The 26,265-nt window shown below is 42.2% G+C and overlaps 2 protein-coding genes across 4 annotated transcripts in view; one reads left to right on the top strand and one right to left on the bottom strand.

Annotated features, from left to right (window-relative positions):
• The first annotated feature begins 36 nt into the window (after nucleotides 1–36).
• On the top strand, nucleotides 37–17,360 carry sycp2 (synaptonemal complex protein 2). The gene is made up of 46 exons (XM_070969363.1): nucleotides 37–60; nucleotides 178–318; nucleotides 407–538; nucleotides 628–732; nucleotides 844–868; nucleotides 1,305–1,390; nucleotides 1,485–1,579; nucleotides 1,682–1,716; nucleotides 1,803–1,945; nucleotides 2,068–2,120; nucleotides 2,429–2,474; nucleotides 2,823–2,927; nucleotides 3,037–3,097; nucleotides 3,206–3,354; nucleotides 3,445–3,519; nucleotides 3,765–3,851; nucleotides 4,461–4,563; nucleotides 5,020–5,177; nucleotides 5,266–5,334; nucleotides 5,690–5,753; nucleotides 5,854–5,899; nucleotides 6,054–6,133; nucleotides 6,264–6,694; nucleotides 6,791–6,903; nucleotides 7,011–7,044; nucleotides 7,137–7,207; nucleotides 7,297–7,342; nucleotides 7,434–7,477; nucleotides 7,595–7,655; nucleotides 7,844–8,009; nucleotides 8,138–8,202; nucleotides 8,296–8,481; nucleotides 8,682–8,849; nucleotides 9,345–9,530; nucleotides 9,892–10,045; nucleotides 10,792–11,078; nucleotides 11,958–12,221; nucleotides 12,391–12,442; nucleotides 12,597–12,722; nucleotides 13,152–13,342; nucleotides 13,665–13,759; nucleotides 14,042–14,141; nucleotides 14,381–14,439; nucleotides 16,624–16,702; nucleotides 17,023–17,079; nucleotides 17,304–17,360. The coding sequence occupies exons 1-46, from the start codon at nucleotides 37–39 to the stop codon at nucleotides 17,358–17,360; spliced, it is 4,974 nt and encodes a 1,657-aa protein (XP_070825464.1).
• Nucleotides 17,361–17,836: 476 nt separating this feature from the next.
• phactr3a (phosphatase and actin regulator 3a) overlaps nucleotides 17,837–26,265 on the bottom strand; it is a 31,500-nt gene continuing 23,071 nt past the window's right edge. For all 3 annotated transcript variants that reach the window (XM_070969447.1, XM_070969448.1, XM_070969449.1), the window contains exons 5-12: nucleotides 25,511–25,739; nucleotides 24,935–25,185; nucleotides 24,614–24,767; nucleotides 20,115–20,170; nucleotides 19,668–19,729; nucleotides 19,385–19,525; nucleotides 18,954–19,030; nucleotides 17,837–18,470 (exon numbers count right to left, since the gene is read on the bottom strand). In XM_070969447.1, coding sequence (XP_070825548.1) covers nucleotides 18,455–18,470; nucleotides 18,954–19,030; nucleotides 19,385–19,525; nucleotides 19,668–19,729; nucleotides 20,115–20,170; nucleotides 24,614–24,767; nucleotides 24,935–25,185; nucleotides 25,511–25,739 — 986 coding nt within the window. In that variant the 3' untranslated portion in view covers nucleotides 17,837–18,454. The remainder of the gene's footprint in view (nucleotides 18,471–18,953; nucleotides 19,031–19,384; nucleotides 19,526–19,667; nucleotides 19,730–20,114; nucleotides 20,171–24,613; nucleotides 24,768–24,934; nucleotides 25,186–25,510; nucleotides 25,740–26,265) is intronic.

Below are 26,265 nucleotides of genomic sequence, written 5' to 3'. Positions count from 1 at the left end.
AGAGCCCAAGAGGCAGTAAAGCTGCTGGAAGGAAGAATGGCACCGGGTCAGGAGACAGAGGTGGGAATGCAAGCCTTATAAACATTACTGTCACTTAAAATAACCCTTCTTAAATGTTTGTTGTTGACGTTAGTTAATGGTGAAAAGTAAACCTGGAATAACCCTTTTCATGTGCAGCTGGAGAAAATTATTGATGAGGCATTAAAGAGCGGGGATGTCTGTGCACTAGATGTATTCTTGCAATGGAATGCACATGAAGGAACATCCATAAAATGTTCCCAACAGTTTCTCACCAAATTGGATAAACTTGTCAGCAGAGTAAGTTGTAGCACATTACAACCACTGACATGTCATGATGCTCTGTTGCTTGTGGGTTTAATGAAACCGTGTCTATATTTTTATGTAGAGTTTAGATAAAAACAATTTCAAATCAGCTGGTCTGGCCCTTGGCATCCTCTGCAAGTGTGGGAAGAACCTGAAACTACCTGGCGATTGTCAAGGACTGTCAGGATTAATAGCTCAAGGCCTGCTCAAAAAGATAAGCATCATCTAATACACACAGTTGCACACTGTGTGAGTTGTGTCACTTAATGTACCAAGTTGCTAATTGAATGTGGTTTTGTGCACATGGTGGAGTGGTTTGAGAAATGCAGGCGCCTGTGGATCCAGTGTGGCCCACAGTGGGATGAGACCTTGTTCAGTCTCTCTGAAGAATTCTTTGATGCCTTAATGGTGAGCTAATGTCTAATAGTAAAATAGACTCTGTATAATACAACTACTGTAACATATACTACTCATGTTAGTCTCCATAATGTAAAACAGTTTTCATCCTCTCTGTTACAGGTGGTTCATGACTCGTGCAAAGACGGTACACTCGCACATTTCTTTGTTTGTATTCCATCCTCAGTATGTGTGGTTCATCTTCAATTAGGCCTTTTTAGGACCAACATGGAAATGAAAAGTCATGCTTTTATTCCACTTTGAATTGCTTAATGTTGAAAAAAGTCCTTATTTGTCTAAGAAAGTGTAATCTTAAAGTCACAGTATTAATTGAATCTCTTTGTTTGACTTCTTTTCTTCTTCTTTTCTTTCTTTTCTTTCACTTGCTTGAAGGCACTATCAAATTAAGTGCTCTTAATATTGCTTTGAGGTGATTCTGTTCCTTAGAGACTGATAGATTGTAGATACAGATTCAGATTGAAGATAATGATCATCATACATGACCAGCTTCTTATAGCCATGTAAAAGCTTGAATTTTGCCGCTTTCATGATGAAGAGTGTTGCCACAAACATGTTTTTTGCAGGAACATACAAAATCACAGAGTCCTTCCTGTATCCTGTTGGTCAGGTGGCAGTAGACCCTAGAATCTACGTCCTGATCCAAAAAGAGGTTTGAAATAGCTTTACTACTTCTTTAGAATAGCAATAAAAACCTTGAGCCTAGTGTTTGCTCATAAATTAACTTGCTAATAATTTTCTAACAGGCTATTCGTAAATTTAACTTGATTTTGGACAAAATCCCAGTGGATCTTAAGAAAAAGAAGAAGATCCTAACATCACAGGAGGCCTCAGATATCATGTATGTCATGCCATGTTTCCTTATAGTAAGAATCAGTGTAACAATGTTTTTTACAGTATGCATACACTCTTGAACTTCTGCTTGTTCATCATATTTCTCCAGGATCAAACTGGCTGGTCACATATTGGAGTGTGGTGGTAAGTTTTTTTTATGAGTAGTTCTGTCTCTCTTCTAGAACCACACAAATACACAAATAGTGTACAACATAGTCTATTTGTGTCAGATTATGACTTGCAGACAGCCCTGATGGAGGCATTGTGCAGAATGGCCACTCCTGACCAGAGGAAGAAGTTGGCAGATCAGTGGTTCAGCATGGAGCATGTGGCCAGTGCCTTTACCAAGATCTGTGATTCTGAGTTTGAGACGGTAAAAGTTTTGCCTCTCATTTGCATTTACATTTTGTCGCACTGAAGTTATAACATATTGTAATAATCTCACAACAGGAGCACAGCTGCATAAAATTGAATTCTGAATGTGCACATTTTCAGGATTGTCGCAAGTTTCTGAACTTGGTGAATGGGATGCAGGGCGACAGGAGAAGGTACACAATGGTGGGCGCAACTTAAGGGGTCATTAGTATAGCAAAAAACTAATATTTCAATTTAACGTTATATCACACCCTTAACTCAAGCACAATGAGAGAACAAAATAGAGTGGCTGTTCTTCTTCTTTCCCGAGTGATATCACTCACCTATAGAACTACAGTGTAAGTCTGTGCCAGCTATTTTTTAACATCTTTTCATTACGTCTGTAAGCATATACAGCATTTATGGGTCATATGAGTCAAAGATAGGGGAAGCTGATGACAGATGAACATAACTGAATAACAATGTCCTCTCTGTACTATAGAGTGTATTCCTACCCTTGTTTGGAGGTTTATCTGGACAAGTATGAGGTCAGTATCAAATTTTTATGGTTCAAGAAATGCAATATCAACATAGGTTATTGTACAAAGAAACAAGCACAGATTCTGTGTGTCCAAATCTGACTGCGCATTCAAGGCAGTGATACAGAACTTATCAAGAATCTTTTGTCTTTTCATCAAAATCGGGCAAAACGCTCCACTTCTAAAACACTCTCTGTGGGGTATGAAGCTATGGAGATGACCAAACAAAACCGTTGTAGACCTGCACGTGGTGGAACAGAAGAGTTCATATAGTTTGCTTACAATGTGGAATGTTCTAATTGTGTACCCCTAAGTGTATAAATAGATATGTTGAAAGGATTGTAATTATGTTGTCAGCTGCTGATGCCCGCTGATGAAAAGCTGGAAGAATTTTGGATTGACTTCAACCTTGGCAGTCACAGCATCTCCATTTACTTCTCTTTAGCCGATGACAAAGCACAGGTACCTCAAGATCATGACTGGAAGTGAAAATCAAAAAGTACAGCATTCATGTAATCAACAGTAGATGTATATTTCTTAGAGCCTAACATGTGTTTCCCCCTTCATGAAGGAGGGCGAGTGGGAAACGATATGTATCAATGAGAATGAAGTCAAAAGCTACACTGTTACAGGTAATCAAAGCACAAAGACCACTGCATTTGTACTTGCTTGCTCAGTCCTGTAGCTCCAAACAAAATTATATGTAGTGTAACAATAATACGGAGTGTTCTTACCTCCAGAGGAGGGCAAGAGGCACATTTTGCAGTTAAAGCTGTCAGAAGTGGTGGTCGTTGGTGCCGTAGAAGGATCGAGTCTTACCATTCACTTCAGCTCCTCCCTTGACATCCTGCAGGCTGCTCATAGTGTCTATGGGCACAGCAAAAACGAAGTAGGCTTATTCACTTCATCCTTTCTGACCACAATATTGGTAAGAGTATTTATGTTTCAGTTTGCATTAACAGATGTTTTTTCCTGTCAGGGCTTTGTGGGAAAGACAGGCACATCTGTAGTGAAGACTATAGTTAACATTGTAATGGAAGAAAACAGCTCCCAGGTAAACGATGGTCTGTTAACGTAACATGACATCATTACAAATGCCAAAATGTTTTAAACCAGAAATAGTTGCCTATTTATGGGTGGAATAGGTTCTTTTTTGAGATTGGCTAATATGCAAGGTATTTATAAAAGATATACATTAATATGACATTATTGAGTCAGAAGTACACTTTGAAAAAGCTTTCAGTGCTAATCAGCATGACAGCTGTGAGGCCTTTGTGCTGCACATCACTCGCCATGCAGGTCGTTCCAGAGAGTCAGATGTCCCGAGGTGAAAGTGAGAAAAGCACTGCTCCCTACTTTTTACCTGCCTCGTCTGCACTTGTCCAGGTGAAAGAGTTTTGTATTGTATGTTAAGTCAAATATGAAGTAATTAAGTGTACTTTAATACAATACACATGTATCAATGACAACAGTCTTTTGACAGTTGTGAGCTCATAAACATACATAACCAGGCATTCTAGATCTTTTGGATTTTGTGGTCTAGTTACTACAGTTCATTACACCAATATGATTTAAACGACGCACCAGTGGGTAGTTTGAGAGACAGAAGGTAAAGGATGGCTCAGAGGACTTTAAAGTGTAAAAACTATTGCGATTTTAATGCACTTTAGTTGAGATTGTTAACAAATACAAAGCATTATCAGTTCATAATATGAACTGATAATTTGTAACTACCATCCTGTGTTATAGCTGCATTAAAAAAAATATTATACATCACTCAAGGTGCAATTGGTGGCTGCAGTTCTGCTGTGAAAATATGCACCTGACAATTCGATCATGAGCTGAAATGCCTTAAAGAAATTCCATTCAATGCCAGTAGGGGGCATAGAAGAACAAGGGAAGCAACCAGTAGTAATATTTGCCCTACCAAGAAATCATTCTGGAGGTGATGCTGTGGTATTACGTCAGACACAGTCATTGTGATTTTCCATTCAGGTGACTCCAGCCAAGATGAGGATTTCAGAGTCTAGCACCTTCATCAGCAGTGCAGGAAGAAGTGTGAATGGTTCCACTTCCCTCTCTGCTGTTATGCCATCTAGTAGGTGACTCTTCAAATGTTCAGTAATTGCTGTCATCTAGCTCCATTGTCATTGTATTGTCTTAATTGTATCCTTAGCCGCTGAAAGCCTAAAAAAATATGCAAACATTTATTTTGCATTAAATCTGCTTCACTAAACTGTTTGGGTTAAATTGTATATTTCTTATTTGATGTCATGGAAAGATGAACAGTGTACAGTGGACATTTGTTTGATCAGATTTATGACAACAGGTTAGATTGCACTAAACCAAACTAAGGATGTCTTCAAAGCACATTTTTTTTAAATTTCAGTCTTTTGTCTCATGGCCTTTGTCGCCACATAAAGTCAAGAGAAGCACATACTCTCCAACTGACAGATTTATTCTTAACAGCGCATCTACTTCACATGTAGAAAAATTAAAGCACAACATGTAGATTCAACTCTCAACTATGACATTGATCTTTTCTGCCTTTTAGACTCTACAGCCAAGGGTAAAGGGAAGCCATCTTTGGAGATGGTTTTTTCACGTGATAGGAAAGGTGAATTTTGCCTTGGTGAGCAAAGGACGTCTTCTAAGACCTGCAGTCTTGGCACAACACCTAACAACGCAGTGGCAGGTAGCATTACAGAGCAGGTATGGCACATAATGGATATACTACATGCAAAATGGGATATTATTTTGCCTTTGAAATGTTACCTTAATTTCATGGTGTGTGTCTCAGAGTGATGCGTCTCTACAGAGCAGGGCTTCCAAACAGGCCAATAAGAATAAGGCTGGCAAACACAAAAAGGTATAATGACCAAATTTTTTTTATTTTTATTTTTGTATCTGTTGTCTACTTTCGCACAATCTCTCTGAACTGTTTTCAGCGTATGAGGGCATAATATGACTGAACTATGAGCACAGTAATATTTTAGTGATCATTATTAAGATTGATAGGTCCAGGCCCAGATAGTGTTTGGAGCCATTGGTCCCAACCACCCCTCTATAAATGATTTCTGTTCCAGCTGTCAGGCAAATCTGGTATAATCTGGCCTGGCAATCCTGCATGTACAGTATTTTACATGTCATTCCAGTGGAAGGAAAGTTGTATGTACACAAAATATATCATTCTGTTGCATTTGTTGTCTCTGCTTGTCCTGCAGAACATACAAGTGCCAGAAGCAGTAGATAAGGTTCAAGCTGGACAGGGAGAAGAACCGTCTCTAGGTATTATGTTGCTAAAGTGACTTTGGCTTAGCCCAGAAATACAGTGATATTGCTATTCTTCAAAGATTCTTGAACCCACCACTGATCCTTTTACTTGCAGAGAGTAGTTTTGTGCCTGACACCCAACCCAAAACTGGGAGAAACATGTAAGCACTGTGTAAAACCTTCACACTTTGCAAATCTATGGCCATCAGACCAGTCAGCGCTCTGATTGTTTATGTTGTCTGAATTTGTGTTCATGCGCTTTATGTATATAGAGTGTGTATAGTATCTAGTCATGTTTATTTGTTCAAATTGCAGATCTTCTAACTGGAGCAAACTGTCAGTTTCGGAAATGCTAATGATGCCCACACAGAAAGTCAGCTCTCTGCCAAGACCTGGTAAGCAGGGAAGTAATCAAATATCTTCACTAAATGTTTTTCCATATTAAAAGCAAGTAACAGACACAAAACCTAGCAATCTAACATCATCATCTACCTTAAATTTTATTTTTAAACTATTTCCCTTTAGAGCCTCGTTCAAGTTTGTCACAACAGCAGTCCTCAGCGCAGAGATTGTCAATTCCAGTTCTTGGCCCAGTCAGCCAAAAGCAAATGCATACCGAACTCACCCACCGTCTACAGCAGGTCCTCAATGAGAGGAACCAAGATCCTGCACCTCAGGAGCCAGCTGCACCCCAGAGAAAAAAGTCTGGTAGTCGAGGGGACTCAATTGGCAGATGCTCTGTGGACCATTGTGCTTCCACATTGCGCATTCCCAAAGTGCAGCAGGCCCAGAGAAATGACCTGGCGAAAGGAATGAAAAATGGCCAGATGTCACTGGAGGCAGGTGCTGATCTAATCAAAGCTCCAGCCAAGGCCTCCACAACCAAAGCCCTGCAGGAGAGAATACCACCTAACATTAAGGCTGAAGCTCATAGAGCCCTTTCAAGTAAACAGAAGGTATGAATTCTGCAAGCTTTAAGCAGCTTATTGTCCATTCTGAGGTTATTAAAGTTGTGTATTGTGATTCTTACACCTCCTACTGTCTCTGCTCAGAGAGATGCAGAGGTTGCAGGCAGCATGGTCAAGCTCATCTCTAAGCGCTATGAGTCCACAGCAAACGATACTGCTGAAAATGTCTCTCAGAACTGGACTCCTTTTACCAATAGGTATACATATTGATTATTGTAGGGCTACATGATGTTGTACAGCAGTAAATAAACATTTGCTACTGCTAGTGTAACTGTGCCACTTATTGACTTTGTTTTTATAATAGGCCAATCTTCAGTATGAGCTGGTTTGCAACTAAAGTAAGTGATTATTGCCTCAATCATGAAGATGCCTAACATTAAGTTACTTTCCCCCTACTTGATTTACTAAAGATGATCTTTATTTCCTGTAGAGAGGAGTATCTGGAGCTGCAAGCCTCATGAAGTCCCACAGCAAAACTGCAACAAGCTCTACAAAGCAGCAGTAATATAATTCAGTTAAGTTGTTTGCATTTTTCTGTGGCTTTCAGTACATTTTAGGATTTATTTAATCCCTTTTTTTCTGTTGGACAGAAAAGATGTTTATGGATTCCACATTGACACACCATTGAGTATCAGGGTAAAAATTACTAATGTATAGCTTCAGATAATGTGTACCTTAGTACTTGGTATGCCAATCAGTGCTTAACATCTGTTTTATTGCTCTTTAGGGAAAGGACAAAACCTTCACTACAACCTCTGCTGTATCAAGCAGGTACAGTAGGTCTGACAGTTGAGAATGGACTGTGGGCTTATTCATCAAAAAAATGCTACTTCTGACACAAAATTTGTATTAAAACTCTAAACTCATATTCCCCATATTGTTTTGCAGTGGCATTCATGACTCCTCAGCACTCCTCAGCACAACCAAAAATGGACAACCTGTGGAAAAAGTATGCTTTCATTGTACTGTAGTGTTTCATTATAGTTGTGTGTGTGTATGCTTGCTGCATATGTGCTCATGTAGTACTGTTAATGTGAGGAAAAAGGGAGGAAAGCATACAAATCTTCCAAAATCAGGAAAAGTTTAATGTTTAAAAAGTTACGGTTATGGTTCATTCTTTCTTTCTTTGTGTTGCAGGAGAAGCGGCATGTGAAGAAACATCTGTTCAGTGACACAGATACAGACTATGCCATGACCGAGGTCAGCTGGCTGAGGGAGTCAAACAGGAAACCCAAACCCAAAGTTACCAAGTACTCCAGGCAGGCGCCCATCAAGACCAAAGCTGTCTCACCTCGTACGTCATGTAGGCCATTAAAGCCACACATATATGCACATTCAGTCTGAAATGTATCACATTAAGACTGGATGTTGATACAATTATTTAAAGACATTAGTATTTCCATAGACATAATGGGCTTTCTTTCCTTGCAGCTGAATCCCCAGGTTTACCCGCACCCTCACAAAAACCAGGAAAGGGCAACACCAAACCCAATAAGGTAAGGCAGCATTGTTGTTTGTATGAATAATGTGCTTGAATCCAGTGATGCACTGTCCCAATCAGCCACTATGTGTCATTGTTGTTTAATCAGAAGAAGCTCAACGTGAAGGAGAGAGTGGAGCAGCCAAAGAAGACGGTGAAGCCAGCCACAGCACCCAACAGACCACATGCAGAAGGCAGGAGACCCCCAAGAGCTGCAGCTGTCTCTACCAAGAGCTACAAAGAGCCAGACACCGATGATAGCCAGTCAGAATCAGAGGAGCCTCCTGTTTCCAAGGCAATATCTTATGCCACTTTCTCTTTTTAAAAGTACATGAATTGTTTATCCATGTTTGAAACACTGCTGAACAGATAACATTGTCTGTTGTTCTTTTTGCACATGCACATTGCCTTTGAGACTATGTTTGTGCTGATCAGAATTTATCTCCAATATTGCAAATAGACTAAAATCATACTGTCTTCGTCCACTAATAATAGTACTCCTCCACTGGTCATCGGGAAAATGCAGAGAAAACTCGTGCAGCTTCTCAAGCAACAAAGAAAAAGACTGCCAGGAAACACCCAACCAAAAGCGATATGAAGCTGCAGAGCAACCGTCGTGGCACCCAGTCAAAGTGTTTGTCAGAACAGTCACCCACTTCCAAGGTAGCGGTCACTGAGTTTATATACCATGTTATCGTGATTAAGTGAACATATCCATATCACCACATACTGTGATCAACGTATTTAGCAGCTTGCTGTAGTCTGACCGATCTGAGGCTCTGTTTGCGTGTGTATTGTTCAGCTCCACATGAGCAATGGTAGCTGATTGGAGCACAGCTTCGGGCCGCTCACTTGACCACAGTTCTCCTTATTACCAAGATTATTTGAAGAGCTGGGTTTCCGACATTGACAGTGTTGTATTGAGAACACAGACTAAGACAGAGACTGAGGGACTGAGCGAATCAATGCTTGCAGAGCTCTACATGAAATATGTAAACAAATTAATGTATATGAAACACTGAAATTGTCTAGTTTAGCTACGGGCAACTTTTCTTAGCTGTTAAGTTTGTCAACAGTCCACATGTCATCTTAGTTTACCTTACTGAGCTTGGTACAATATAAAAACTTCTGGTTAGTTCCTAATTATGTTGTTTGCAGTGTGAATTTCGGTTTTCCTGCCAACCACAACATTTTGTTGGCCAGCAGGGGAAAAGTGAGAAGACCTGTTCAGGGGTTCCAGATGTAAAGAGAAGAAAAAACACCTTCTCTGAGCAATCTACAGATACCAACAGGACACTGGATAGGAATAACCAGTCAGATCTGGAAAAGCAGTCTGGTCTCAAGGTGGGAGCCCAATCCTCTATTTAGGTCACTCCAGCTTACCCATTCGAAAGTATCAGGCTATGTGACTTGAGCACATCTTATGATACTATGTTTATTGTCATGATTGACTGTTAATGATCCCATTTGGTAAATTCTTGTCAAAGGCTGCAAAGAGAAATGTGTAAAAAGTTATCTAAAATGTTTCACCATATTTGTTAATCAATGTACTGTCTGTAGTCCTAAAGAATGGCTGGTTACTTTACAATTATTGTTCCCAATTAGATACTTTGTTAAACCAATTCAGCAAAAATCTATGCATCATACTATATACCATTTAAAAACATAACATTTTTGATCATCATATATAACCCTTGTTTTTCAGCAGCAGAGGCCTAAGAATGTTGTTCCAGAAACTTCGAAGATAAATAAGGGAAATGTCTCCCCTGTCCGAGAACAGATGAATGCATTGAAGGATTGCTGGGCTGCCCGCCAGACCTCTTTTTGTCCGTGCCCTCCTTCCACCGAGAGGATGAGATGTAAGACTGTAGAGTTAGACATAAGTCATGTGACTCCTTTGACACCAGCTAATGTCTATTACATGTTTCATGGTGGATCAAATGGTTTGTAACTTCCATAACAGTGGCTACATTTGTTATTTCATAGCCCTTTTGGCACTTTGGGTCCTAAACTTGTCTGCATTGATAAATCTTTCTTTTGCTTGGATTCCGTTTAAGCCATTCCATGTCCAAGGTAATGTTAGGATTTCACTTTGTGGGGTGGCACTGCATAAGTAGCTCAAGAGTGAATGAAAGCATCTGTCTTTGCAGACTATTCAGATGGAGGGCCTGACTTCATTTCTGGCCCTGATGTTAAAAAGAACTTTTTGCTCTTTTTGGCCCAAAAATCCTGTAATTATTGCTTTTATTTCGAGGGTCTGAAAATTTGTACACCCTCAAATGGATACACATACAATAGAATATTCTTCACTACAACCCAAATTGTGCTTTTCTTTACTTTGTCTGCTCAGTTTCAGCCATGAGATAGTTTATATTCACTACTGTTAAACTGTAAAATGTGTTTATTAATCTACGTTTGCTATTTCCATTCTAACTGCCTTTTATGAAGAAAGTTTTCCAAGTGTTACATAAATGACCCGACTGCTCTCCAACCTCTTAACTGTAAATTGATATGTAGAAAGGCATGTATATATTGACCTTGTGCCCTCTGTCCAACTTCTGAGGCCAGCTGTGTGAACATCTGTGCTTATTTTGGACCCTCACAGCTGTCGAGAGGTCAGCCCCAACCTTGGATTTCACCATCTCCCCTCTCCTCAGCCCACGGGGATCCCCACTCCCTGCCTCCCCTGACCCTCACTGCCAAGACACCTCCCCAGCAGTCATGCTGCAACCCAAACCTCACTCTACAGTCAACAGTAAAGAAAATGTCGAGCTCTTCTACTGTACAGAAAAGAAGCGCAGCTCATCCAAGACTCATTCCATCCAGTCTGTCTCCACTCTCCCTTCACTGACCCCCATAGGTCAAACTCCTGCTAGACCCAGTGCAGCAGAGGTAAAACAGCACCTCTCTGACACTTCTGTGTTAAGGGTTAGAATTACATTCAGAGATTTTTAATGGAGCATAGTAGCACGTGCTCCCTTTCACCCCCATGGGTGGTGTAGCCAAGAATATTACAGACTTGCATTATCTTAAATATGTTTAGCAGCTCATCTCAGAGTAGTCTGCATTTCTAACAAGTGGTGGGACATTCTCTGGTATTTAACATCTTTACACTATGTGGAAGTCATTGACGTCACTCAGCAGTCATGTGAGACTCACTGGAGTAACGTGAATGGAGGTGTGAATTATTAGGTGACCGTAGGCCTTCATAAACAGTAACCTAGAGTGCAAGGAAGTAGGTTTGTGACCTAAACATTGCTGGGTGAAATTCCCAGACCAGTTGAGAAAATACGGGCAGAGAAGGTAAAGAAGAAACACTTCTCTCTGTTAACGGCCATTTTTGAGTTTTGAGGTTTTCTCTGTAAGCATAATGAAACTGCTCAGCCCTCAGTTGTTTAGAGTTGTTAACATTAGAGGACTAAGGTTAAACCAAGATATTCTGAGGAGTAAATGAGTGTAACCACATCAGTCTGAATTCAACTTTCCCTCATAAATACATCATGTAATTATGTAGATAGTGTTGGAATTGCACATGATGATCTGAGTGATTAAATAACATGATTGAAATGACCTATATAACTCCAGTTAGAGCAGATAATAGCGCTTCAACACTTCATCATGCCTCTTAATGCATCATAGAAAATGTCTTTATCATTTTCCTGTCACTAATCCATGACAGACATGGTAATTAGATAACCACCAAATGACTTGGCACACTTCTTCTTCATCATTTTCTCATCAGTTCCTCTCCATTCTTTTATTTGTTTCCAGATGAGTTCTTTCCCGCAGCCCTCACCACCTCGGTCTCCTTTGTCTCTGTCCACTCTGCCCCTGTTAACATCCACACTCCTTGAGCTGGGCAAGCCGTCCATGCCCTCTCCTCCTCAGTCACCTTTCACTGAAGACGACAGTGGCCACCGTTATGCTTTTAGTAAAGTGTCTTCAGTATCACTGAGCCTGTCATCCACTGAGTCAGCAGTGCTCAGCAGTAGAGTTAAGGACAGCTCCATTACTGTCCTGCCTCTCAGAATAGAGGTAGGGCTTTACTATGTTGCTACTATGCTTTATGATTGATTGATTATAATTGGATACATGGACCGATGGGAGCGCTGGAAGACCCCTAAAGAGTTGCTGGGTTATTGTATTTTCTAAATAGCTGTAGCAATCAAACAAATGACTAATGCATTACTGTCTATCCTGGCAGAAATCACCCCCTTCAGATCGAGACCTAGAGCCTGCACAGTTTCATATCTCAGGTAAAAGACCTTTTGTGTTCAACTTGATTTCCCAGTTGCTACAGTCTGACCCCACAGCTATGTTCCCCTCTACAGTACAAACCTCCCATGGTTAAACCACTGATCTGTTTTGGATGAAACTCCCGTGTTAAGAAACTGCCGGCTCTTTTTGCAGGACCCAGTCGCAAGCGATGCGTTTCCTCATCCAGTAATTTTGAGGATGACGAGAAAGAAGAGAGGAAGAAAAAGATGAGAAGGCAGCGTTCTCCTCAGATGAAACCAAGGAAGTTGTTCAAGTCCTGTAAGACATATTACTTAGAAATGAGTAATTCAGCCTGGGGTATTTCCAAATATCCTAGTGAAATAACATGTCCTGATAAATCAGTTCCACTCTGGCACAGAGAAATGTACACGCGAACCTGAAAACAAATGCATCATGTAGCAGTATGAATGGCACCACATTAGTTTTTAACAAGATCAGTCTGTGCCGTTACAGTGTTTCTTGAAGCATAGCTAAAACCATGCTTCTGTTTTTTTGTTTTTTTTTTAATGATAGGCCTTGTTAAGGTAACCATGCAGTGAAGATGTTTACTTTTTCAATGCCTTCGCTTCTCATTTTGGAAGAATCTTCAACCTGTATAATTTAAATAAGTTGTTTGATATTCAAGCAGAATATCACTCTGAGGTTATCCTCCCTAACGGTTCAGTGGATTTGTCTGTTTGCCCTCAGTCGCTGAGGCGTCTGCTGAGAGTGAGGTGAGCCACGTGATGTCTTCTTCTCACATGGTGCGCTCCAGTCACTGGGAGGCTGAAGTGCAGGATGGAGAAGTGGACGTGGATGAGGATTTGGAGTCAAAAATTGCAGTCAACCCGAATGACATGTGCCAGCAATTCAGCGCTGAACTTAAGAAGAAGTTCCAGGTTGGACACACACACACACACACACACACACACACACACAGAGTAAATCACATTTAAATAGTCTACAGGGCAGGAGGATACTGACATGCTACATTGTGTAGTTTTCTTTTTTTCTGACGCAATTTCAAAATGCTATGAACTCCACTGAAAATACGGTGATTTGTGTTAGAAATAGTGGCCATGTGTTGAGAAAGCAGTGGCTGTTTTTTGGACTTATATACTCTACCAACATATCTTCAGCAACTTCATGTCCTGAGCCTCTAAAATGTTGTTTAATGATGGACTTACTGAACCACTCTCTATAAAATGTGTCTGTATTCAGAACCGTCAGAAGATGATGGAGGTTTACAACAAGCACTCTCTGAAGACTGTCCAGCAACATGTCTCTTCTCTCAACATGCAAGTGACCAAATACAGGTCAGTTAGTATGCAGTTAGAAACTTTTCCATTCACTGTCATATTGTCTAATTGATAACGTCACGTTTGCACAGTGATTTTGTCTTTTACCATCAAGATGTATCTTAATTTAATGTCTGGTAGCCTACCAGTTTGTGTCATAAGAAAACAACTGCATAATCCACAGTCAGGATTCAGTGTTCTAGGCCTACTCTGTTAGTGCATAAATACTTGACAGTTTTCTGTCTTCGTGCACTCTGAAAACTCTCCACTTCACTGGTTAGCTGTCTCTTCTCTGTGCAGGACTCAGAGGCTTGAACAGGTTCAAAAGGTCCTCCTAGAAGAGATCCACAAACTGGAGCAGGATGACACTGTGCTGAAAAGCATGGAGAAAGACCTGACTGTACGTCACTCTGTCTCTCTGTCTCTGTGTCTCTTACTCTCTCTCACTAACACACACACACACACACACACACACACACACACACACACACACACACTCTCTCTCTCTCTCTCTCTCTCACTGTGTAACATTTGGGGGGCAGTGTGGAGTTTAATATCATTAAAAACAAAATATGATGATGTGTTTGTCATGTAGAGTTACCAGTATGTGATCAGTGTTTGGTCTCTGTCCTCTCACAGATGCACTGGAAAAGGCAGAGCGTGGCATTCCATTCTTACCAGGAGCAGGACAGCAGGAGGTGAAATTTAGGCGTGTGTGTGTTGGTGTTTGTGTGAGCACTGAAAGAGCCACATTGTTAGTTTGATACCATTTTCTGCCACACTGTGATCACTGCTGTTGCCACAAGCTTAAGCCCATATACTCTGTAAAAGGTTGAATAACACACTTGTTTATTTGGTTGGACATGGATTAAAAAGATTGACTGGAAGATACATTTTTGCTCAGGCTTATCATCATAAGCTAGGGATGCACGCAGCAGCACAAGCTATTTTTTTGGGTTGTGGCTGGTGCTTCCTCAGATGACGAAGCTGGGTTCAGTGATGTTTATTTAGTAAGCCTTCCCCTACTATTATCCAGCCAGGCACTGCTGTCCTATGTGCGTCTCTTGTTTTTCCATGAATTTGTCTTGGTGTGACAAAAAGCCTCAACAGCTGAGTTCCCATGGAAACCACACTTGTGAGTCCCCCAAGGTTTGATAGCAACAGTAGTTTGAAAAATAGCAACATGGGGCATTGAACATATCGGCCATTAAGTAAGTCCTCTTGCATGGCTGAACTAGACTGAATCTGAGCATGTTCATTGGCTTTGCCATGGATACACGCGCAGGGTACGTTGGCTCATAATGACCAAATAGGACAATCATTTAACCAGATGATCTTCATGAAATCAAATCAAGCAAATCTGATGGGAGCCGGCGTTTTAGGCTTTGCTGTGGCAGTCTGGACACACACATTGTAATAGTGGGCAGCACTGGGCCAAAATCAAGCAGGAGCGAGATTAAGAATACAGTCCAATGCAGGGTCCTAACATGTAGTTCTGTCTGTGTCTGTGTTTTTCTTGTGGTTGGTTTGGAAAGCAAACAGCGAGCGATGGTCCTGATTTAACGGACTGAGCTGTATTTTTCCCAGTAAACACACCAACCTCTTTGAGTGTCGTAAGCTCTCCTGGCAAGCCGGCTGCCATTCCTCTCGAGGTCACTCCTCCTCTGGAGCCAGTCTTTGCTGCCAGAGTGTCTCAGTGGACAGGCCAGGTGAACGTAGGGTGGGCCACCACCAGGCTGCCCCTCCACTCACACCAAGCTTGGGATTCGTTTTGGGTGCACACTGGAGAGAGAAGACTCATCATTCCTGATGTGATGGCAACTGCAAGGTCCATCAAACGGCCTGGCAGACTGACCAGCACTGCTGTGGCAAGCCCAGGCCCAGTGCTGGGCGGAGTCCAGCACCTCTGGAGAATAAGGCAAAGAAGCGCTTAGTGTTTGTGGAGGGGCAGCCCACCCTGCGGACACCCAGCCGGTCCCCATGGAAACCACACTCATGCTGTTTCCATGGGAATGCAGCCGTTTCATCTTACCAATAGTTAGATTAGGTTAACATTTGTCAATGAGAGACCCGTCCTGACTGCAAAAGACCATCCTGTTATACCCAGACATGACAAAATATGTTAAGGTTATTGTGGCTTTTGAAAATGAATGAATGGCCATGAAAGCACTTCATTATTTGTGTTAATTTGACTTATATAAGCCAATCACAAATTACAATTTGCCTCAAGGGACTTTACAAACTGTACCAGAGACGACACCCTCTGTCCTTAGACCCTCAGAAGGAGGGAGGTAGCAATATTAGAAAGGTGAGCTGTGGCTTCTTTTTTGGCCACTTTTCCATACCGCACAGATTTTATTGACATGATTAAAGTAAGTGGCTGTTGTCTTTGTGGAAAGACCTTTCACCATATTTTGTCAGTACTCTTTAGTTCTTTGTCATCTTAACTGATTCTGTGGTCACGTTAATGCACCAAACTGTAGAATGTATTATTATTATTATTATGCTTCCCCAGCTTCATTGTAGTGTTTCTGCTCTCTGCATCTTATAAAGAGGATCAGTGGTAGACTTTCTAATTGCTGGGAAATATCATGAGAAACATGAGAAAATCAAATACAACTTCAAATTAAACCATACCTTTAAACCTCTTTGACTACTAGGTACAGTAATTGTATTAAGTACACTGCAATAATTTTCTACACCAACTGCACACAGAAATAGCGCAGTTAATATTTATGAGTGTTTCCCCTTGAACCCGCAGCACATTTTCACATATATATATATATATATATATATATATACACACATATTTTTATTACCTTTTATCTTGTGTGTTCTCCCGCCTTCTTCAGCTGCATGACTGCCTGTGTCCTTCCCTCCAGAAATGAGATCCTGACAAATGCCCTCCAGACTAACGTGTGTCACAGCTTGGAGTATGAGGAGAGACTCTTCACGTCCCAGGTCTGATCCTCAGGCCTGAACTTCACAGTTGATGTCTAATATGTGCTTCGTTGTTTTGTCCTAGTGTTAGTCGTCTAATTAGCTGTGTAAATCCAGAGCTCAGGTGGCTCCGCATGAATATTCATTCACAGCTCATCCATTTTTTTTAAACATGTCACCTCTGCCTGTCAATCTGTCTGTCCAGTCATTTTTTGCTGAGTGGCCTTTACAACATTTTGCTTACCTCATTGTCTCGTGTCAACTTGTCCCCCTCTTGTCCTGAATGTGTCATGTTCTATGTTGCCTCACCTAAAACCCTGCTGCTCTGCCTGCTGTTTCAGATGTGCTTGATAAGAAAAGACATGAAGTCAGTGCAGGACAGACTCCTCAGTCAGATGGTGAGTAGAGAGGACACACAGGTGACCCTTCAGGCCACGGCATCGAGGCTCATTTTTTGTCTGTGTTACATTTTGTGTCCTTCACTCTGTCAGCAGAACAATGCTCCTTTGACAGCCTGTACATCACGTACAGTCTGCAGAGAAGCTATGACTCAGATGATGTTGTGTAGAGTTAGAGAAGTTTCTTTCCTTAATGTTTTTTTTTTGTGTGTGTGCTTGTGTAGCAAGAGGGGGAGATCCAGAGTGTGAAAAGAGGTCTGCATGCTTTGTTTTTCCCCTGATGGAGCCAGCTTGAACGAAATCCTGCCAAAGGTCTTTACACTGTGAAAAAGGTTGTGTATTTTACCACTCGATGCACACTGCTGTGTACTTTCATTTCATTCATTTCAAAGTGTTTGCCTGAAATGTTGAGTTTTGCGGGTTTTGCTTTTATTGAGTATCCTGACCTGGATGTGTTGTTGCTGTATGTTTGTTTCCATTAGAAATGCTGTGTTATTCTGATATTTAGTATTGGATGACATTTATAAATTCAGTCATTTTTAGACCACCTTTCATGTTTTAGCGTTCAGCTTTTTTCCATGTCTTTAGTTTTCTTAGCTCTGTGAGATTTTTAATGCAAATTTCTGATTTATTTATGTGGGTTAGTTACGTACTGAAAAAATTCATATTTAAAATGTATCAATTATTTTTAAAGACTTCTTGAAACTAATTCTTAATTGGAAAATAAAGCAGTTTGAAAAATGAGATAAGCCATTCTTAAAAAAAGACCTTGTATTTTGAAGACAAGTAGTGCTTACAAAGGTATTTCTCTTTTCAGTGAAGACATTGACGGTCTCATTCAGACTGACATACTGTATGTACAGTTAATATCAAATTCAAGCCCAAATACCATCTCCCAGACTGCACAGTCTTGACACAGTCCCAGTGACACATTATTCATCAGTTAAGAAAAGGTGAAGCTGGTCACATGCACAACTTCCTCCCTCTGCACGGATTCACACCGCCTTGTCAAAGGAGTCCATGAAATAGTACAAAAAAAAACAAAAAAACAACACTGACTGAATGACAAGATTGTTTTTTTTCCCTCCACTCTCAGCTCGAGAGTCAGAGTCTCCGTCTCTCCCACCAGCCAGCTTCCATGTGGCGATGTTCAGTAGTCTCCAGGACACACTGCCGCAAACATTACCGCCATCTCCTCTCCCACAACCGCGCCCTCGCACTGGTGATATGATAGTCGAGGGTGCTGGAAGAATGCTAAAGACGCGCTGAAGACGAAAAGGCTCCAGGCTCTTTGAACTGTCACTGCTGAGCAGCTTCTAGCAGCTTCAGAAAATTTCCACGCTCAGCATTTCTTCACAGAAGAAACTCCCTGCTCTCATGGCCGGTGGAACCTGCAGAGAGAAAACATATGGAGAGGCCGTGTATAGAGAGGACAAGTACACACCATGAGAGCAGAGGGCGCCTTTGTCCTCGTACCCGGCGATGATTGTAGCTATCAATCAGCTCTGTGGGGCTATTTTTAGCACAGCCATTAAACACACTGAGGGGCTGGACACGTCCTCGCATCCCATCCTCCCTCTGGGTCACTGTTACAACACACAACAAGGATCCCTGCTTTCCAAACAAGCTTAGCCAAGGACACAGTGGCATTTTATCATTTCTCTCTGCTTGGCAGCACGGGTTCTCCAGAGGACAACCTCCGCTAAACTACCCCCCACCCCCCATTTAGATGCACTTCCATCTATCTTTAGTGCCTTTGCTCACTGGATGAGCAAGGAGAGCTAAATATAGACCACTGCTGCCCAGAATAGAGCAAACATGCATTCTCAAACACATACTACACACAGACATAGGCTCCACTTAAAGATGCTGACCTTGTTAGGTGTTTGCTTGAGGCATGCACTTCCATCTCGGTGCTTTTAAACTCGTTCAGCTCTTTTCGGATTGCAGCCTGTGGACAAGAGGAAAAACAGCATTAGTGCATCCCTAAGTATATCCTGAGCCATTGGGGTGCTGCAGCCTTTGAACAGCAAAGTGACAGCAGGAGGAAGAGAGGGCATAATCAGCCTTAAAAAAAATAAAGAGAACAGGGGATTTGGTGAGATAAGCTGATAACAGCAACATGCGATGCGAATAGTCGATGGGCAGTACGTCAGAGAATTTGGGGAATGTAATCAGACTGACCCAAATAGTGAACTTAGTTTGGTGTTGAGTCCAAGTGATACGACAGGTCACAAAGTCTGACTCTGTTTTTTGACAAAGTTTCTGTCAAACATCTGTGTCTGTGTTCCACGCTTACACGCACCTTGTCTGCTGCTGACAGCCGAGTCCACGGCTTGTCCGCTCTCCGGTCATAGTCCTGAGCTTTGGCCACCTCCACATAGTCGCTGAAGCGGATCAGAATCTTTCTGTCTCGTAGCTCGTCTACTGTAGGCCGCTGGTTGAGCTGGAACACACAAGCAGTTGGACAAACATTTAGAGCTGGCTGCTATTCAGCATGAACTAACCAGAGTCTCCCATGTCGTCCATGCATGTAATGTTAGTTAGTGATCAGACACAAATGCATCTGAACACATGGAAATATGTACCTTTCTGTTTAGCCGCTGTTTGATCTCCCTCCTCTCCTCCTGCTCTGTCTGGTCGTTTCTCTCTGGGACAAAGAAAACAGCCAAATTAGAAATTCATCAGCTACTATATGAGCATACATGTTTTAAATATATATATCTAAAGGACAGTCAGCATCACCTATCATGTAATTAAATGGATGTCAAATCCTTAAATATCAGTAGTACTGAATCTCTCACAGGGATCACAGTGAAGAGGAGGACTGTGCTCTCGCGCTCTTTTGCTCCTGAATAATGTACTACACTGGGCAATCTGTGCTATTATTAATGCATCATCCTGCACTCTTTAAAGTGTTTTTGGTCATGGCTTTGACACATTTCACAATTTACATTACACTATGTACATTTTTAATTGTGGGCTGTCTATTAGTAGAGACGCTCGTTTGGAGACAGAGAAGTGCTCGGACTTACGTTTCAGGATGTTCCGACTCTCCAGCTCCTCCACATTCGGTCTCTGGCTCAGCCTCCTGCGGAGAAACACCAGAACCACGTTTTGAACCATTGTGCCTTCAGCTGACCCTGTCCTATCCTCTTTAAACCGGCTGGAGTTTCTTCACTGTGCGCGTTCTGGAGAGGAATCCCCTATGTCTCCATCTCGCATCCAAACCGCGGCTGTGGTGCTTGGGCAGAGGCGCTCCCCACATCTGGAATAGTCGAAGAAGCGCGATTCTCTCGTTTGAGAAGTCTCCACCAGATTATTTTTCGATGTCAGGATGCTGCATCTCAGGTGCAGCTGCCGTGTTACGTTGAGTGTACACCGCCGCGGCAGCTCGGGCACTACTCTACAATCCTCCACAGCCTACAGGCGCTTTTGAACTGGGTCGTGATGGGCTGCTGAGGCGCGACTCCCCTAGTTTCCCTGGTTACTGCATGCATAATTTGGTGGAGGCGGAGCCTAACGGGCTCCCACTCACGGCATCCCCAACCTCCTCCTGATGTGCACTGGGCTACTGGCACAGTCATTTCACCCTCGTTGCACCAGCTCGTTTTTTTTTTAGTCACATAAAAGACAAAGAAGGAAAATAACGTAGTTCAACCTCAAAATGAAATCACTGATCTCTGCACTCTTGCAGTTCCCCTATCTTCTTTGCTAAAATGACTAAGTTTAAACATTCACATCACGCTTAGTAGTACACTTATTTCAAGCTGTCACGCTCCCTCACCATCAAAGCGTCCAAAAGGTCTCCAAAATCCAATGTTTTCCCGGAGTCCCCAGTGTGTGTGAACTATTCATAGACTACTTTGTATAAATAATAAATGTGAGCTGCACACAGAGCTCAGCTTGAGACAGCGTGTGGCACACTCCACAGAACACCTCCAGAGGTGGAAAGGACAGAGAGGGCAGAATGCCACCACGCAGCAGGACTCTCTTCATCCCCTCCCCCAAGATAACCCTGGACACTTTATAGTTCTGTCCTGTGAACGATCAAAGTTAGGTCACATGTACTGAGACCTGGCAGGTGACCCAATGTGTGTGTGTGTGTGTGTGTGTGTGTGTGTGTGTGTGTGTGTGTGTGTGTGTGTGTGTGTGTGTGTGTGTGTGTGCGCGTGAATGCACCACTGGGTAGATGATAATTTTTATTAGCGATTACTCTACCAATTACTTCCATGGTTAATCATTACTATAAAATGTCTTCACACTGCTTATTTTGGCCAAAACCAAACAGTCCAAAACCAAAGACTTTTCATTTAAGAATCCATTCCTGACATTTAAGAAACTGAAACCAGCAAATGTTTGAAATTCTAACTTGAAAAATGACAGAAACGATAAAGCAAAATAGTTGTCAATTAATTTTCTTTTGACTATTTGATTAATCTACTAATCATTGCAGCTCTCAGAGGCTCATAAAACCATTTTAGTCTTAGTTAATAGTTAATACTATTTAGGTGAGACTTAAACCAGATCTGTGGAAGAACAAATGCCACCATTTAAAAAGAAGTACTCGACTGTAATTATGTAATTTGTTTCAGGTTTGTTCTCAACATTTCTTCCACATCAGTGAAGCCACAGCAGCAACATCACAGTTGTAGATGTCTTTACAGTGAGCACAGGCTCCAGTCAATCTCTTGATTAACACCTGCTTGACGAGAGCTCCAGGAATAGCATGAGGAACAATTCAATACTTTGCCTCCCTTTCTGAGAAATAAGAGAAATGGAACAAAAACAAAGTTGTCTAGAACACTTTCAGCATTCTGCACATAAGCAGTATTTGATCCACTTGTATTTCCTGTGTCCTCTTTTGATAAAAAGGGACATTTTTGATCCAATGAAACGTTTCATGCCTACTCATCAGGTGAGGAGCAGCCCAGCACGACCACTCTGAAGCTTCACGAGCCTTCAGTGTTCCCACAGCTCTTACAGTATTACATTTCAAACAGATGAAACAGAAAATCATTTCCAAAGCCCCAGCCAATACGACCATCCCGTATCACTGACCGGGTCTGCGAGTTGCTTAGCAACAACACTCGTGTCTTTGAGACAATGGAGTGCTCCCACAGAAAGTCTCACTTCTCCCTAGCAACACACTAATGTGGACTTCACTATTACACACAGAGCTGGTGTGCTGTACAGAGGATCTGTGGCTATTTTTAGAAACAGACCACCTTTGCTCTCTTTATTGGAGAGCTGAATAAACCAGAAATCACTGTCAATGTTTAACACTATTTGATCCGAAAATCTGATTTTCTTCTTTGTGAGACAAACGAATCTGTGCCACTCTCAGGTGACACGATGATTTATTTGGGATAACTGAGAATATGATTACATGGGACAACACACTGACTCACTGCACCAGATTCCCTCCCACCACTCTCTACATCTGGGTTTAATTGCTGAAATAAGAGCTTAAAGGTATCCCCAGAATACTGTGATGACGCATAAACGCCTGTTGGCAGATGGGTTTCCATTTGCCACTCAGGATGTTCTGTAATAAAATGAGCTAGAATAGAAAGTGTAAGCGCGCCAGCCAAAGGAGGAATGAAAAATCCAAACAAAGGAATAAAAACCAATGAGTGGGTGGCAGAGGCTTTCAGTCTTTTATATCAGCTGCCAACTGCACAAAGAGACAAAATTGGCCATTCCCAGCTTTTTTCTTTTGTCAAGTACAGTAGCAGGCAGGCCCCCACCTGCTCCTCCCCCCTATTATTTCTGCTGATATGACTCCCCGACAACACATTTGTGGAGGGAGGGCAGTGCATTATTGAACAGTATCAGCGGCTAAGATTAGAAACAGCAGAGTGCGGCTGCAGCACAAGTGCTTGGCGGGGAGTCTCTAAAGATAGAAAGGTCATCTATCACACAACGGAGAGACGAGGTGTCATTATCCACCGTGAGTCCTCCTGGTATTTTCTGCTCGATTTGCAGCAAATGCAACAGTAGGGTTTCACTGTGAGCTGCTGAAAGGATGGAGAGAAAGAGCAGACTGGACCTACGGTGGGAGTCACCCGGAGAAATCCAGAGGAGTGTGTGATGGATTGTTTTGTCATTCAGAATGAATTCACAGGGGAAATGAGCTGTTTTCCCTCCTCTTCACCATGAGCTATATTTAACCAGGATTTCCTTTCAAAATGGTGCAGTGTGCCTTCAATTTATGCATTCACACTACTGTAGGATGGAGACGGATTTTCCTGCATGTGCTTGACAGTGTAGGCGAATCGAAATAACTCATTTAGAGCCTCGAGCTTTGCAGATTCTGCCGGTGATGATAACTCCAAACAAACAAGTGATAAACCACTGCCTTTTCATGAAGCCTTTCACATTTTATGCCGCCTCTAAAATCCTAGAGCAGCGCAAAGGTTTTTTAACCCAATTTAATCCAGCGCTAGTGTGGAACTACAGTAGGTCTTTATGTAACAGGCGCTCTCACTGCTGTGCTACAAGTGGAACCTCCCTGTCTTTTAAGACACGGACCCGTCGTGCTCCATCCTCACCTTTACATAAGCTGTTTGCTTGTGAACACTTACGCACCTTTTCTCAAATAACAATAAGATGTGTTCTTCCAGCTAATCTAAGAATAGAGCAGGGATGCAGTATTCTTAGCTGTCTCACAGACAGACGATACATCTTGTTCTCCAGAAAGTGTGGGTGGCGCTTTGTGCTCGGCTGTTATTGCACAGCAGGTTATGTAACGCTGTGGTGTGCCCCGGTTTGATACGCTGGTGTTAAAGAACCTGGGTCCTGTGACACGCTCACACACGAGACTGCTGCTATCAGTCTTTGGAAATTACGTTTCTCAGTTGGATTGGAAAAGCCGGTTGTTCTATTAATGTCCAGGGCACAGAGGAAAACATCAGAGGTGGAAGCAGGGTTGGTCTGCACTTGTTGCACTCCAGAAGCCCTGAGAATGATTGTGCTTTTGAAAGCGTACTTAGCAATTGCGTATTTTTTTGTGCCAAAGGATTTCTATGACTTTATTCCATTTGGTTTGAATAGATATATCGTTTCTTCTCAGTTTTAGTCAAAACGGTTGCTGGAATATCACAGAGAGGCTTCCGGAGTGAAAAGTATGGCACCCATTCAGTCTCCTCTGAGCAGTAGCAGATTACACTACACATCAAGTCTGTCAAAACAATCAGGTAATCCTCTTAGATCAGATTTTTTATCTCATCTCCTGCTGTTGGGTGTTAAGTAACTGATGCAATTAAACACGTAAAGCAGGTTTACCCTGCAAAAATCCATTTCCCAGTTCTGCCATGGGATTGCGTTGCACCAGGATGAACATGGAATCATTAACTAACTGTAAAATTAATATTCAAGGAAGGAAGATATTTCAGCAGGAACGAAGACATGTTATTGATATCATTAAAATGTTTCATATGTCAGGATAAAATACATTGTACAACCTGGTGTCCAACAATGATCGACACTCCAGACACACAGACAGAAATGCAGAGAAGATTTCTTTGCTTACTTGGCAAGTTTCATCTCGATCTGCTGGCGAATTTCCTGCCTCTCCTGGTCACTTCTTGCTGGGAAGATATTCCTGTCCTCCAGCTCCTGCTTGCTGGGCCTGTTTCGTAGTTTGACCGCAAGCAACTCCTTCCTTAGCCTGCGAGGAAGTGTGCCTGCGAACATGCATGCACGCATTAACACACGGAAAACTCTTCACTTATTATCTTATATCATCCATGGTCGACTCTTAATTCTAACATGTACAGTACAGACCCAAAACCAACAGAGCGTGATAGTCAAAATGTTTACAGGCCGCACTGTAAATCATACTTCAACCCACCAGAGATGACGGATTCATTCCAGCCGTCCAAGTCAGTGGGGAGGCCTGAGGTGTTGGAGAAGCACTGGTCCAGCCGCACGTTCTCCTTATTCTCCTCCGCCTCCTTCTTGGGCCAGTCGGACCCTCCACCTCCCACACAGCCGCCCCCCAAAGATGATGTGTGTTGGTTCTCGGAGCTGCAGGAGCGAGAGAGCCGTCCGTCAGAACACCAGAGGCGCGGGGGTGAGCCCTGCTCACACCCGTCATGGATGCTGAGGAGACACAGGGAGGGGGACAAATGAATGCTGATAGCAGAGGGAGGAGGTAAAGCAAAGCAACACTAAATGTATTCAACGGGAGATTTTAGCAAATGCTTGTCTTTGAAATTTCGTGAGCGAGCTTCATTATATTCACTATGCTTATCTCATACAGTATCATCTTACCCTTTCAAAAGGGCTAGAAGCCTTTCATCAGCCAGCATTAGCTTGAACACCAGTCAGACAACAAACAAAGCAACATATTTCTTTTTCATGGTCCCAGTATGTGTGAATGAGGAAGCTAATGGAAACAGATGTATCGATCAACCTGAGAACTCACCTCTCCTGTCTGTTCTTGGAAGCAAACGCTCTCTGCAGTTCCTCCATTATGCAGCTAGGGGGCATGGGAGGGTGCATCATATTGCCTAGATGTGGGGACCCTGAGGAGTTGGCCAGGGGCCCTCGTAGCGGCAGGGTCATTGAAGACAGGCTTTCTGTGGCCCTGGCTAGGGGCTCCTTGGGGAGGTAGGAGTTGGGCAGGTGAGCGGGGAGCGACACAGGGCCTGAATCTGAAAGGGAGGAACGAGCAGAGAAACGCTGGAGGTTAATTCACAGAATCTCTGTCTTTTTGAAAAATACTCCTATTTGTTTGCATGGTCATCAGGGCTGGGGTGTCTCTTAGGATACTGAGCTGAAGTTTGAGAAACACATTTATATTTGTACTGAAGGGATTTAGACTCTCCAGTGTTTGACTCACACAGCTGTTTAATATGAGAGGAAGTCTGAACATCTGCAGGAAAAATATGAATGCAGGGAAACAAACTCCACAAGTGACACTAAAAAGATAAAATAGTAATATATGAGGTAAACAGATATAACTAAACACACACCAACAAAGACACAGATTAAAACGTTACACACAAGCGTGTGCTGGAAAATAAACGGTTATAAAACACAGGAAATACAAAGACCCTTCAGTGGTTCCAAACCATCCATAGGGAGTGATTCATATAAAAGCCTGTTTTCTTTTTTTAAATAGGGGATTGAGAAGATGAAACTGATTTCCTCAGGCAGGTCCCTACAAAGTGCAGGCGC

This window comes from Chaetodon trifascialis, chromosome 8, assembly GCF_039877785.1.
Source record: "Chaetodon trifascialis isolate fChaTrf1 chromosome 8, fChaTrf1.hap1, whole genome shotgun sequence".
Classification (NCBI taxonomy): Eukaryota; Metazoa; Chordata; class Actinopteri; order Chaetodontiformes; family Chaetodontidae; genus Chaetodon; species Chaetodon trifascialis.
Note: the sequence above shows the minus strand (reverse complement) of the source record. Positions and strands in the feature narration are given on the sequence as shown.

Coding starts and splice junctions, on each gene's coding strand:
- sycp2 (XM_070969363.1), top strand. CDS start 37: ATGGCACCGGGTCAGGAGACAGAG. Junction 8,850..9,344: donor AACAGTCACCCACTTCCAAG/GTAGCGGTCACT, acceptor TGTTGTTTGCAG/TGTGAATTTCGGTTTTCCTG. Junction 12,443..12,596: donor TGCACAGTTTCATATCTCAG/GTAAAAGACCTT, acceptor CTCTTTTTGCAG/GACCCAGTCGCAAGCGATGC.